Source organism: Dermacentor silvarum, chromosome 1 (genome assembly GCF_013339745.2).
Source record: "Dermacentor silvarum isolate Dsil-2018 chromosome 1, BIME_Dsil_1.4, whole genome shotgun sequence".
Lineage (NCBI taxonomy): Eukaryota > Metazoa > Arthropoda > Arachnida > Ixodida > Ixodidae > Dermacentor > Dermacentor silvarum.
In genome coordinates, this window is record NC_051154.1 from 302,719,386 (window position 1) to 302,731,696 (window position 12,311).

Sequence of the window (12,311 nt, forward strand, 5' to 3'; positions counted from 1 at the left end):
TATGCATTACATGGCCTGCCCAGGGGTGCTATGCAGGATGCGCCGAGTTTGGCGAAACTCGGGATCTTCACGAGCTCTGGCGACGCCCCAAGATGAAAGAACTAGTGGTAACAAGACAAAGTTTGTCCGTCGGCACGAGTACAGTTTCATTGGTTTATCTAGATTCACTCTGGGTGGCTATCATCCCTTGGGCGTTGCCATATGGGCGGTCGACAAACTGGGGCTCACGTGATCATACGGTCGGTGCATGGTCGTGCCGTCTTTCACTTGTTTGTCGTTACACCGAGTGCATTAAAGGCACAAAGCAAGTTATAAAATAAATGTATTTAGTACGATAATATTAGTCACATTAACGTGGGTTGTAAGCATTTGACAATTTACAAGATGTACACTGAATGTGGATTAGACTAATTGGTAGTTTAATACGTTTCGCGTTATACCACGCGGGGACGCTCGCCCTCCTCTTTTTTTCTCTGGATTCGATTGGCGCGGCTCGCTACTTGCTTGCGCTAACATTTCCGAGCACCGATTAGTGTGCGCTTGGTTTTCTCACTGGACTTTCAACAGATCGCTCGTTGCTCCTTCAAGGTCGATCCACATAGGTCGCGAAGCTTCGGGCGAAAAGCGGTTCAGAGCGAATTGTCATCGACATCAGCAAGGGTGGTTATGGTAGCAGCGATTGAAGCGCGGCTATGTTTGGAGGGAACAAACATTGGCAAAGAGAAAAGCGTTTTTTAATTAAAGCAAGACACAGTTAAATTCATTCAACGAAAATAAAATTCCTAATCAATTTTATATACGCATGGCGAGAAAAGAACAACTCTATTTTACTTGATCATTATCAATAAATACCTTTTTTCGGCGCCCACCGTAAGAGCGCCTACCGATAGCGGCGGGCGTTGACGCCGCTATCACTTGCAGTCCAATGTAACTCTTGAAGTTGGCAGTAAGGCGCGCTCGTAAAGTTCACTGTTACAATACGCCTCCACCCTCGTGTTGCTTTGATTGTCGACGTTTGTTTGAATTTGGTGGTGCGAACAGTTTCATTGTTTCTTAACCTGTTCAGTCAAAAGTGGTGAGTTGTGACCACCAGATAATTGTTTACTTTAGTTGTTTTCGTGGGACATCGCTGGCCGACGGGCTGGGCGTCCTACGAAAGGACGAGCACTCTACGCTCAAAGCGTTCGTCGGCCTCCAAGGAAAGTATCTTCTGTGCCGCGATGCGATTTCGACACCCATACGGCTGATCTTTTCCTGCATCGCTTTCCGCGCTGAAATCTCGAAACGCCCATCAAGTCGAATGGCGGGGCATTTGAATATACAGCTACAATGGCAGGCCTCCGAAAACAAATTTCGCGCCTTTGAAAACAAAATGACGTCACTTCTGTTTTTAACGGATATGACGTCAAATTATTTATTCTTCCACCGGAAGTGTTCTCTCCTCACACAGATGGCGCTAATCCCCATGAACCGCCGATGAACCGCCATGTTTTGAACGTATGGGCTTCTATGGAAGCTTCGCTACCAGGTGTATTTACCTTGGCTCCTTCTCGTTCCTCTGGATTTGATTGGTGCGGCTCGCTACGTGCTTGCGCTCCCATTTCCGAGCACAGATTGGTGTGCGCCTTTTCACACTGGGCTTTTAAAAGATCGCTCGTTGCTCGCGCTAAAGAAATGCTGCAGGTATATAGGCACGCATCGAGGCACCCCAGCTGCCCCAGCTGCGAGACGAAGTGCGCGTCGGCTAGCGCATAAATGTTTTTTTTTATTTTTTATTCAAAATACCCCCAAAGGCCCTCATTATGAGGGTATTACATGGGGGGGGGGGGTCACAGGCACTGGTCATAGATTATACATCATATTAAAGAACAAGACAATATAACAAAAATAATAATAGAGTTTTACATAGGTAATATACAAAATGAGTCACAATTATTTCAGAGAAAACATTAGTACATGTTAGGAGAACATAAGGCAACTGCAATGAAAAGCAAAACAGCAACAAACATCGAAAACACTGTAAAAGTCCCAAGATAATAATAATAAGATTAGTTGACAAGTCGTGAGCGAATTAAATCTTGAAACTTAGTCAAGTCAGATTCCGTGGCAATGTCTGACGGTAAGTCGTTGTACTCAGTTATTGTGCGCGGTAAGAATGAATATGCATAATGGAATGAGTGGCAGTTAATGCGTTTGACTTTGTATGGATGGTCACGACGTGGAAAGATAACTTGTGGTGACTGAAAGAAGTCATCATGAAGTGGTGGATGGTGATAAAGCTTATGGAAAAGTGATAGGCGAGAAATTTTACGGCGAAGTGCTAAGGTGTCCAACTCAGCTTTATTCTTTAACGAGGTGACGCTGGTGTAACGTGAATAATCTGAAAAAATGAAATGCGCAGCACGGTTTTGCAAGGCTTCGATGTTACTGATGATATAAGTTTGTTCGGGATCCCAAATGGCAGACGCGTATTCTAGTTTAGGACGGATTAATGTTGTGTACGCTAGTTTTTTAACATGCATTGGAGCTTCCTTTAAGTTATGTTTATAAGTCCGACAGTACGGTTAGAAGAGGCAAGGGTAAGATTAATATGATTATTCCATGATAAGTTTGACTGAAGATTGATGCCAAGGTACTTGTAAGTTGTGGCGAGTTCCACAGCGTTGTTATCAAGAGAGTCGGTAGTTGGAATTCGTGGCCTATTGGTGAAAGACAAGAGTTTAGTTTTGGAAATATTTAATGACATTAAGCAATTCAAACACCACGCACTTATTGCCTCCAGGTCAGTTTGTAGTAAGTGATTATCAGTGTTAGTTGTTACACTTCGATAAAGTACACAATCATCTGCAAATAGTCTGATTTTGGATAACACGCATCTGGGTAAATCATTAATATAGATTAGAAAGAGTAAAGGTCCAAGTACGCTGCCTTGTGAAACTCCAGACGTAACATCAGCATAAGATGAGTTAGAATTGTTAACTGATGTAAACTGAGTTCTAGATGAGAGAAAATCGGTGATCCATGCAATTATAGTAGGGTGAATGTTAAGGTGTGAAAGTTTAAGTAACAACCTATGGTGTGGAACACGATCAAATGCCTTGGACAAATCTAAAAATATTGCGTCAACTTGAAACCCAGCGTCTATCAGCGCATCTATGTCGTTAATAAATCCTGCTAGTTGGGTTTCGCATGAGTAGCCCTTGCGAAAACCGTGCTGATACTTGAAAATAATGTTATGGTCTTCAAGGAAGTTGATGACTTGAGTGTGTATTATATGTTCGAGTAATTTACAAATAGTACTGGTTAAGGAGATGGGACGATAATTGAGCGGACAAGCACGATCACCTGATTTGAAAATGGGTATTATTTTAGCAATGCGCCAGTCATTAGGAATACAGCCTGTTGATAGTGACTGGGAAAACAGAGCGGTTAACATAGGACAAATACTATGCGATGCATTCTTTAAAAATTTATTATGGAAGCCTAGATGGTCGGCGCTAGATGACGTTTTAAGATAGCTTAGTAGAGCTAAAACACCAGACGCGGCGCGCTTGCCGTAAGCACTCATACAAGGGTCGGAAAACTACGCTTTATTTTCTTTTACTTTGCGATGCACCTTCATACGGGCAAGCGTCGAGTAATGGCTTATAACAACCGCAGGAAACAGTTTTTATACTGGGTAGTCCGAGTGATCCGTGGCTTCCAACAAACGCAAGAAACGGTCTTCGCAGCGCACGTGGCCGTTGAGTGCCACCACATCCATCCCAGGTGGGACTCCAGCATCCGTGCAGTTACCCTGTACCCATCGCTGACGAGATGGCGCTTCACTTCAACGCCCGTGATGGGGTCCACAAAGTTCACGCTGTGGTTGACTATCTCCCAATGCAGATTGAGGCATAGCCCCGTTAGCATCCACTAAATTTTGGATACATTTGTATGCGGCCAATTCGTCACTATGAATAATGGTCCCCGGTTGAACAGTGGCTGCAATAATGGCGCCTAGTGTCGCCGCCTTTCATCAGTCGACCTTGAAAGTCGCAGCACCCCTCTGGTCGCACAGAACATGCTGAAGACCCATGGGCCACCATCTTGAACACCGCCGTAATTTTGACGGCTAAGCGGAAAGTTGTCGCCCGTCATTAGGTGGCCTCGATTGTACTTTTGCTCGACGCGAAGAAGGCACTCGTCAATCTGCGTTATCTATCCGGGGCCACCGAGTGGAGGTAGCGCCAGCAGCTCGTCCCTCTCGACCTTACGGGGGTAGTTCCTCCAGTCGGCGATGGCGTGCTCTGATAGAGGAAACAAGTCGCCGGTCATCTACTTCAACAGCCATATGTCAACGCTTTTGCTCATGCAGTACGTGAGCCAAATCATTTGCCGCCTGGAGCGGTCCGTGTTGGCGAAGTAACTTGTTTTGCCTCCTTGATCGTGCAGTGCAGCGGTACCGTGTATCTGCGAAAACTGATTTCGGCCCCTGTTGCACCGGAAGGCAGCCCGGCGTCTATTCTTAGTCTTCCAAGATAATGTGACCACTTCGCTTGCGCAGGTTGGTTGGTCCGGGTTGAACCCCAGGTGCTCGCTGGTGCCACAGTACTCTGATGATGATGCCGGACGTGGCCTGAGGCTGGGGCGCGGTGGACGAGCAGCACTTGAAACAGGAGAGAGCCGAAGCGATCGCACGAACTTTTCCTCCGCAGCCTAGTCACACCACTCTGTGCTCGTAAAGCATAATTTACCCGCCACGCTGTCTCCGCAGACGAGGGCCTTCGCCTAACTCGTCACACAGCCAGCGCACTGACGTTTTGGAAATGCAAAGAATGACGCTGGAACTCTATGTCGGTCATGTAGGTGAACGGCTCCGGATGGTCATTTTGACGCTTAATGCCACTGGATGTGATGACACAGGCTGCTGCTGCCGCCGCCATGTTCACAAGTTCAACTCGAGGGGGGTTTCGCGATGTACGAGTTTGGCACGAGTTCGCCTGTCAATCAAAACAATAGGTCACGCCCCGCGCGAGGCATGTAACTCTTGTGCGCGCCCACCACGGTTGGGCCACGCCCAACTTATTTTTCCGCAACGTGGTGCGGAACTGAGAGGCATTAACAATCTTGACCGGCGAAATAAAACACGCAGAACGCAATGTCATCGGTGATGTACTGAGCACCACTATCGAAAAAAAAAAAGAAAGCGTCGACCTTCGCTGGCTTATGCATGTTTCTTCTTGGGCTGTGATGGCCCCACAACACGGTTCATTGCCTGCATTGTGGTGACATAGCGGACAGCAAATAATTATCGGCACATCACGGTAGCTGCTTGCAAGGCGTCGATGCGGCGTGGTGGACGACGATCCTGAGCAGTGCGTATAGTGTTTTCCAACGACAACGTATTGCAACTGTCATTCGAGGTGGCTGCTCTGTCATCAGTTATGTATCGGAGCCGCAGTGTCGTAAACACGGTAAGTGGTCAGCGCAAACACACCCAGTGCGATGGCATTTCTTCATCACAAGCACGGCACACTAAACAATTGCAACACCTTCCTGCGTTCGAAGTCTAATTTCCTAACTGCACACAAAGCCTTCACCCACCGAAAATGCGATTGCTGCGCTGTCGTTACGATATCCATCTGCGAGCGCTGTTAGCTCTGCAGCAGAGGCAATTGGCAAGCACATTGGAGTGAACAACACACTCAAATTCTGCGTGCATGCGCACGAAGGCTCCTTCACTGGGCAAGCGGCAGCACGCTCTTCTACGCAATGCATCGCGGAGACTTCGCGCACGCAGATAAACTGGTGCATTTTCACTGTGCTGCGTCACTACGGACCCTAGAATACCGCACAACAATTTTGCAGTGACATCCGTTGCTCCCGTCTCTATGGCTAGAGTGTCGTTTCAGTTGGTAAAACGGCGGCCTTAATAGCCGCCTCACCCGCCGTGGTTGCTCAGTGGCTATGGTGTTGGGCTGCTGAGCACGAGGTCGCGGGATCGAATCCCGGCCACGGCGGCCGCATTTCGATGGGGGCGAAATGTGAAAACACCCGTGTACTTAGATTTAGGTGCACGTTAAAGAACCCCAGGTGGTCCAAATTTCCGGAGTCCCCCACTACGGCGTGCCTCATAATCAGAACTGGTTCTGGCACGTAAAACCCCATAATTTAATTTTTAATAGCCGCCTCAGTACGTGAAAGCACCTGCGGTGAACAGCCATGTCCCAGCGCTGCGTTGCCATTCCCCTAATGGACAGATCATTGTCATGACTGACTTTATGCGTCATTATCGCATCGACTTTATCGAGAATAGCACTGCAGCGCCCCTGGCGACTGCTCACCGTATGAACTCCCTAGTGCGTACGACCCTCTAGAATGCATCCGCTTGTAAGCTTTCGCCTCACTGTCGCCACTCGCGGCAAAAAAGTGCAAAATTTAATATTTCACTCGATGTCCGTTTGTCATCACAAATGTATAGCTTTCAAAACGAAAAACCGGTACTTTAAGAAATAAAACGTTTGTTATTTTGTTTGTTGTATTTCAAAGTATTCGATTGAGGGAAAGTGTAGGTGCAAGAATGCACCGCATGTGCCCTGTTCGCATTCGACGGAGGATAGAAAGATAATGCCCGAAAGAGGAGGCACGCCCTTGACGCGCCCGAGAAAGGCGTGGCAAGCGGCTCACGGCAAGTGTGCAGATAGACAGCGGGACAGCGACGGTATTGCTAAATTGCGATAATACGTTGATAACAATACGCGGCGCTGGCGCGTTTCGTTGCGCAGTCTTCTGCGCTTGAAACGAGGTTGCACTGTGCCGCGCAGGTTGCGCTGATGTTATCATACGCGGCTTTATCTCGACATTTCTTTTTCACTGCTGTTCTTGCGCGTTCCTAGCTATCTCCGTTCACTGACTGCCATCGAGCAATTTCAGGTAAAACTCGTGCAAACGAGAAACTCGGCGCATCCTGCATAGCGCGCGAGCTCCATTTTATTGCGATAGCAATTATATGGACACTTCAACCAGATTCCTGCCGTCATCGTCGCCGTCGCCGTGAGGTTCCGTATGAAGTCCAAAGGCGATAAAATCGTCGCCGCGCGCCCTATGCGCGAGTGAAAGCGCGCGGGGGAGCGCGCTATCACGGAGAGCGAACGCACGGCGGAAAGCAAACGCGACCTCGCGCGAAAGGCCGTGGGGGTATGGGAGGGAGGGAGGCGGGGCGACGCTGTGCTGCGGCACCAAATGCTTATCTTGCAACAGGCCACAAGAGGAACTGGCCACTCAATCTCCAACGCGAAAGCAAGAAAGCGGGAAGGCAGCACGGGAGGGAGGGGGGGGGGGCAGCTTCTACTCTGCCAACAACTACGCTTGTACTGGCTGTGGTGCCGGTCGCCCACACCGCCTCTTATCTCCACACGGCTCTGACCTTTGTATGCGCTATGCGTTCGCTGCTCAGTTTCCGTTGAAGCGATCGACCGCACGAACCTTTGCCCGCTGCGGCGGCTGCGCTTGCTGCCAGCGTTTTGACAGTTGTTGTCTGCGGTCATTCAGTGTGATATATTCATGTTTGCTTGTGCGCACTGACACCACGCTTGTTAATTCAGTTAGTAAACGAATGTGTCCAAGTTTATGCAGCCGATAAAACTACTATCCCTACTCCGAATAGCTCTCTACTAATTTGCTATCGCAATTGATGCTTCGTCTTTCGGGCGAAACCGCGACATTTTTTTTCTCTTAATGTCAACTAGAATATCGGCTTTCCCCGTTTGCTCTGAGATCCATACCGCTCTCTTCCTGTCTCTTAACGTTACGCCTAGCATTTTTCGTTCCATCGCTCCTTGTGCGGTCCTTAACCTGTTCTCGAGCTTCTTTGTTAACCTCCAAGTTTCTGGCCCATATGTTAGCACTGGTAGAATGCAATGACTGTACACTTTTCTTTTCAACGACAGTGGTAAGCTCCGAGTAAGGATTTGGCAATGCCGGCCACATGCACTCCAACCCAATTTTATTCTTCTGAAAAATTCTTTGTCATGATCAGGGTCCTCTGTGAGTAATAGTGCATGCTATAGAGACTACGTAAGCGTCTTTTTAAGAGTATAGGAAACACAATGCGCAACATAAAGTGTGTTTGCGGGCACCGAAATATCGCACTGTTCGTCATTTTTAATTCTTTAATCATTGCAGATACCTGTTGCTAATTTATACTTGTTAATCACCTTATCAACAAGGAAAAGTGTCAAAGATATATATTACATTTTTTAGGCAGAAATTATGTAACTTGTTTTATGATTTTAAGTTTTTTACGTGTAAACTACATTAGTGAGTTTTAGCTTTTTCGGACACGTATAATTGTCCTTTGCTGAGTACTGGATTACCAGACACGTAAACGTGAACGCCCGGCTTACTGGCATGACCTTGTGGCTGAGAGTTTAACCAGAGAGAACACAGAACTATTACTGCAGTAATCAACGACATTCCATTAAGCTGTTGGCATAAAGTGTCGGCAAGGACGTAATGGTTAACAGGCAGCCTTGTTTTTGTCATTTTTCTTCGACATGAGCACTTACGAAACACGAAAAACGTGTCTAACGTGTTGTTGTTGGACAAAATTGGACAAACTTCACAAGATGTCGCCGCAAGCGTCGTTGCTGGCCTCGACATTTTTCATTATTGCTGCGGAAAGCCTCAATAATGAAACACAGAGCACTGAGGGGCCACAATAAATATGAGGTGGCGCATGGAATCTGGAAGGGAGTAATGGTGCCAGCGCTAACATTCGCAGATGCCTTCTACGCTTGAAATCGGATATCTTGTCGCGGTTGGAAGTTAAACAAAGATCGGTAGGCTGGTTGGCTTTGGGAGTCTACGGTAAAACCACGAACGAGGCAGGGCAGGGTGACATAGGTTAGACCTTGTTTGAAGTCGGAGAAGCGTAGAGCAAAATTAGTTTTGAAGAATGACGCAGGGAGATGGATCAAAATAAATGGGCGGCTAAAGTTTACACATATCTGTACCTGAAAGTGTGGAGACAGCATGGAAGAAGAGGTTGAGAAAGTTGACAGCCAAGTACAGGGTAATTGAAATTGTAAATAGACAACCAGGAGTCATCAGAAATAAAATGAGAGAAACAGAAACAGCGAATTGGATGCAAAGAATGGAAACAAAAAAGACCATGGAGATTTAGAAGAATGCGAAGAAAGAAATTAGAAGGGAAAATCTGTACGGTAATACAAAGGGCAGTGCCTTGCTATTTGAGGTTCGAGCTGGTTGCCTAAGGATAGAAACATACCAGAGCAAATACTCGCAACAAGAGGAGGCACGTTTATGCTGCAGCAAAAATCCGGAGACCTCTCAGCACATCCTAATGGAATGCGAAGCGATAAACCCCGTGAGACCCTCTTAGGTAACATACACCTTCCAGAAGCGCTTGGATGTAAAGCTGACGGAAATATCAACACGTCAGCAGTCGAGATAAGCAGCAGACGTTTAGAGTATTGGTGAAGAAAAAGCAGGGAAGGTATTGATACGACCATATTTGTTACATCCATAGGTAGCGGTACAAGGTAGATAGGAAAGTTTTGAGGAAGAGAAAAAAATATTAAGGAGATGTATGCAAAAATGCTAGAATGAAAAGCATAAATGGCCTACCTGATTAACTCAAGCATCCTGGGTGACTATTTGCCACCGCTCCGTTTCAAAGAGGATGCCAATAAATCCTCCTCCTCCTCCTCCTCCTCCTCCTCATCATCATCATCATCATCTGCCATGAATGTCTCCGGTAACCTGGTATTCCCTGAAGGTTAATGCATTTACGGACGAGCTAAAACTTTCTATTGTTGTGTGAACCCAGCGTGAGCAGTCCCATCGATAAGCTTAAAGGATTGGAGGTCAAGTTGGCAGCATCGTCCGTACCTTGTGGCTGCGCTGACAACTCCTGTGAGGAAGAGTCCCGAGAAGCCTGGGAAGTCACCCAGGTTTTCCTTCACGTAGAAAGGTAGCATCTGATGAAAAGGGGAAACAGTGGCATCGAATCATATTCTACAAACGGCATTCTAGCGTCTCAGGCCGGCCACAAAAAAAAAAAAAAAAAAAAAAATTGGAATTTATGGTTGCACCCGGTGTGTCTGTGAATACAATAAAGGGTCATGAAATACGCAGTAGCAGTAGTTAAAGAGATGAAACACCTTACTTGTTGTCTTTGCGATGATAAAAAATTTCTAGCTAGAGCATTGACCTGCTATTTATGCTAAGAGTTCTAGTTAAAGCATATAAAGTTGCTATTCACAAAGTTAGCAAATCTGGTTAACTAATCAATTAGTAACTAAAATAGGCTATCGCGACAGCTGCCGTTATGGACCGTGTTGCTAAAAAAAGTTTGAATCTGCTGCGTTGTGACAATAACCTGAAGTATTTACACCCTGAATGCATGAGAATTGGGCTGATACCTACTTTTTCGTGTGGAACATGTTTTTGGACTGAAAAACGCTCACTATGAATGTTAAGATACTCTTATTATGATTCCTGGTCGCCATTGACAAAACTAAGCATCTGCTGATAATAATCAATTGGGGGATCTCCTTCTTTCAATCCTGTGCCCACGATAATAAGAACAGAGCTAGGTAGCTACGAAGATTGCTCAATGAGAGACGCTCATTATGCTATAAACTCTGAATAATTTGGGAAGTAAGAAACTCGGTAATAAGCCAGATAAGGTGGCATCATTTGTATTCAGGCGAAGTTAAACACATCAGTATATTAGGTTAAGGAGGACATTGATTTCTTTTGCGAGAACTTAAAGCGAAAGAAAGGTATGAGAGTGATGTCTGTACCATTCAAGAAACATAACTCGACCATGATTCCCACCAGAAAAAGAGGATATGAAACATAATTATTGATGAGTCACTCTTGGAGGCAAACAGATAGATATAATGTTCCCATGGTTTGCCCACAAATCACCTGATCAAGCTTGGTGATGGATCCCGACAGAAGTGGGTCGCAGTCTCGGTACCAGTAGACTAGGGCTACAGCCATGCCAGCCATGATGAAATTGTACAAGGCGTTTAACGTGACACCGATGTAGGTGATGCTGTATTATCGACCCAAAGAAGAAAAAGAAAGAAAAGAAAGCAGTTAGAACACATAATTCTGGCATACAATATTGCTTGGAATAGAAAAGAACAAACAAAAAACCCTTACCAATCGTAAATGTTACGATCCAAATATATTTACAATGAACACTTCGGAGCATGCCAGACATACTTTAAAATGTCCTTGTTTATGCGCTGAACTTCGGTTTAAAAATGAATGATTGTCAACGGTAAGATATTTTAATGCAGCAAAGAAATGTTACAAGGTTACCCCTCAGCAGAATTCGACCTACAAAGAAGAATAATAAAAGTTCCCAGTGTGGTTTCTGAACACACCGACCATGCGAATTCGTACAAGTGGTGCGATATATCTATGGTTCACACGGTGGCTCGATGAGTGCAACGCAGGGCCGGTATAACGCAACGCTTCTGTTTGTTCAGTTCTATTCCCTTATCATTCACAGCTCAGGACCGACCGACATTGGTGAAAACGTAGGCTGAGCGCCACCCGGACTACTGGCGAAGCGCGAAAAGGCATAGAATTGGACAGAATAGATATTCAAGACTATTTCAAAGGAAAATTAGAAATAAATACTCACAACTACGTGGCCTCCAAGGATCACATAAAAATGTCCTAATTTGTGTCTTCTATTGCTTAGCAAAACAGAAGTCTCTTCTCCTCAGTCGTTACAAATGACTTTAATATTCCTTTTTTCCCTTGCCCTTCGTTGTGAGCAGCACAACACCCTTTGTGTCAGAGTGCATCTCGGCAGCCCCAGAACAATGCAGCTAAATAGTTACTAGTATTTAGTTGAGATTATGCGTACTCAATATTCTTCTGGCTGTCTCTCGACTTCAGCCTACATGATGACTTTGATGAGGATCTTTCCAATATTACATGCAGGCATGGGCATGGAAGTTTTCGTTTCTTCTCTCAACATTTTGCGTTAATCCTGGTTGGAGCACGCCATTGGTCTACCACATCATACGATGCCGCACTGCTACTTCCGAACTTCAGAAGCACACTATTTAAAGGAAATTGATAGTGTGCATTTTAGAGACATCAATGAGCTACTCCGTTCTTTTGGCCATTAACTGGGATAACGTTTTACGCTTATTAGCCGTCCTAATACTGAATGAAAGTTTGCTGTATTTGAACCGCATCCTTGCCAAGCAGCTCGAATGCGCGTTTGTAATGATGTTCCCAATTTGGCTTGATATTTATTGCTTCAGGCACATACA

The 12,311-nt window shown here is 45.8% G+C and overlaps 1 protein-coding gene across 2 annotated transcripts in view; it reads right to left on the reverse strand.

Annotated features, from left to right (window-relative positions):
- LOC119437260 (sodium-coupled monocarboxylate transporter 2) overlaps window positions 1-12,311 on the reverse strand; it is an 85,580-nt gene that overhangs the window by 15,953 nt on the left and 57,316 nt on the right. For both annotated transcript variants that reach the window (XM_049660395.1, XM_037704300.2), the window contains exons 7-8: window positions 10,939-11,068; window positions 9,895-9,983 (exon numbers count right to left, since the gene is read on the reverse strand). In XM_049660395.1, coding sequence (XP_049516352.1) covers window positions 9,895-9,983; window positions 10,939-11,068 — 219 coding nt within the window. The remainder of the gene's footprint in view (window positions 1-9,894; window positions 9,984-10,938; window positions 11,069-12,311) is intronic.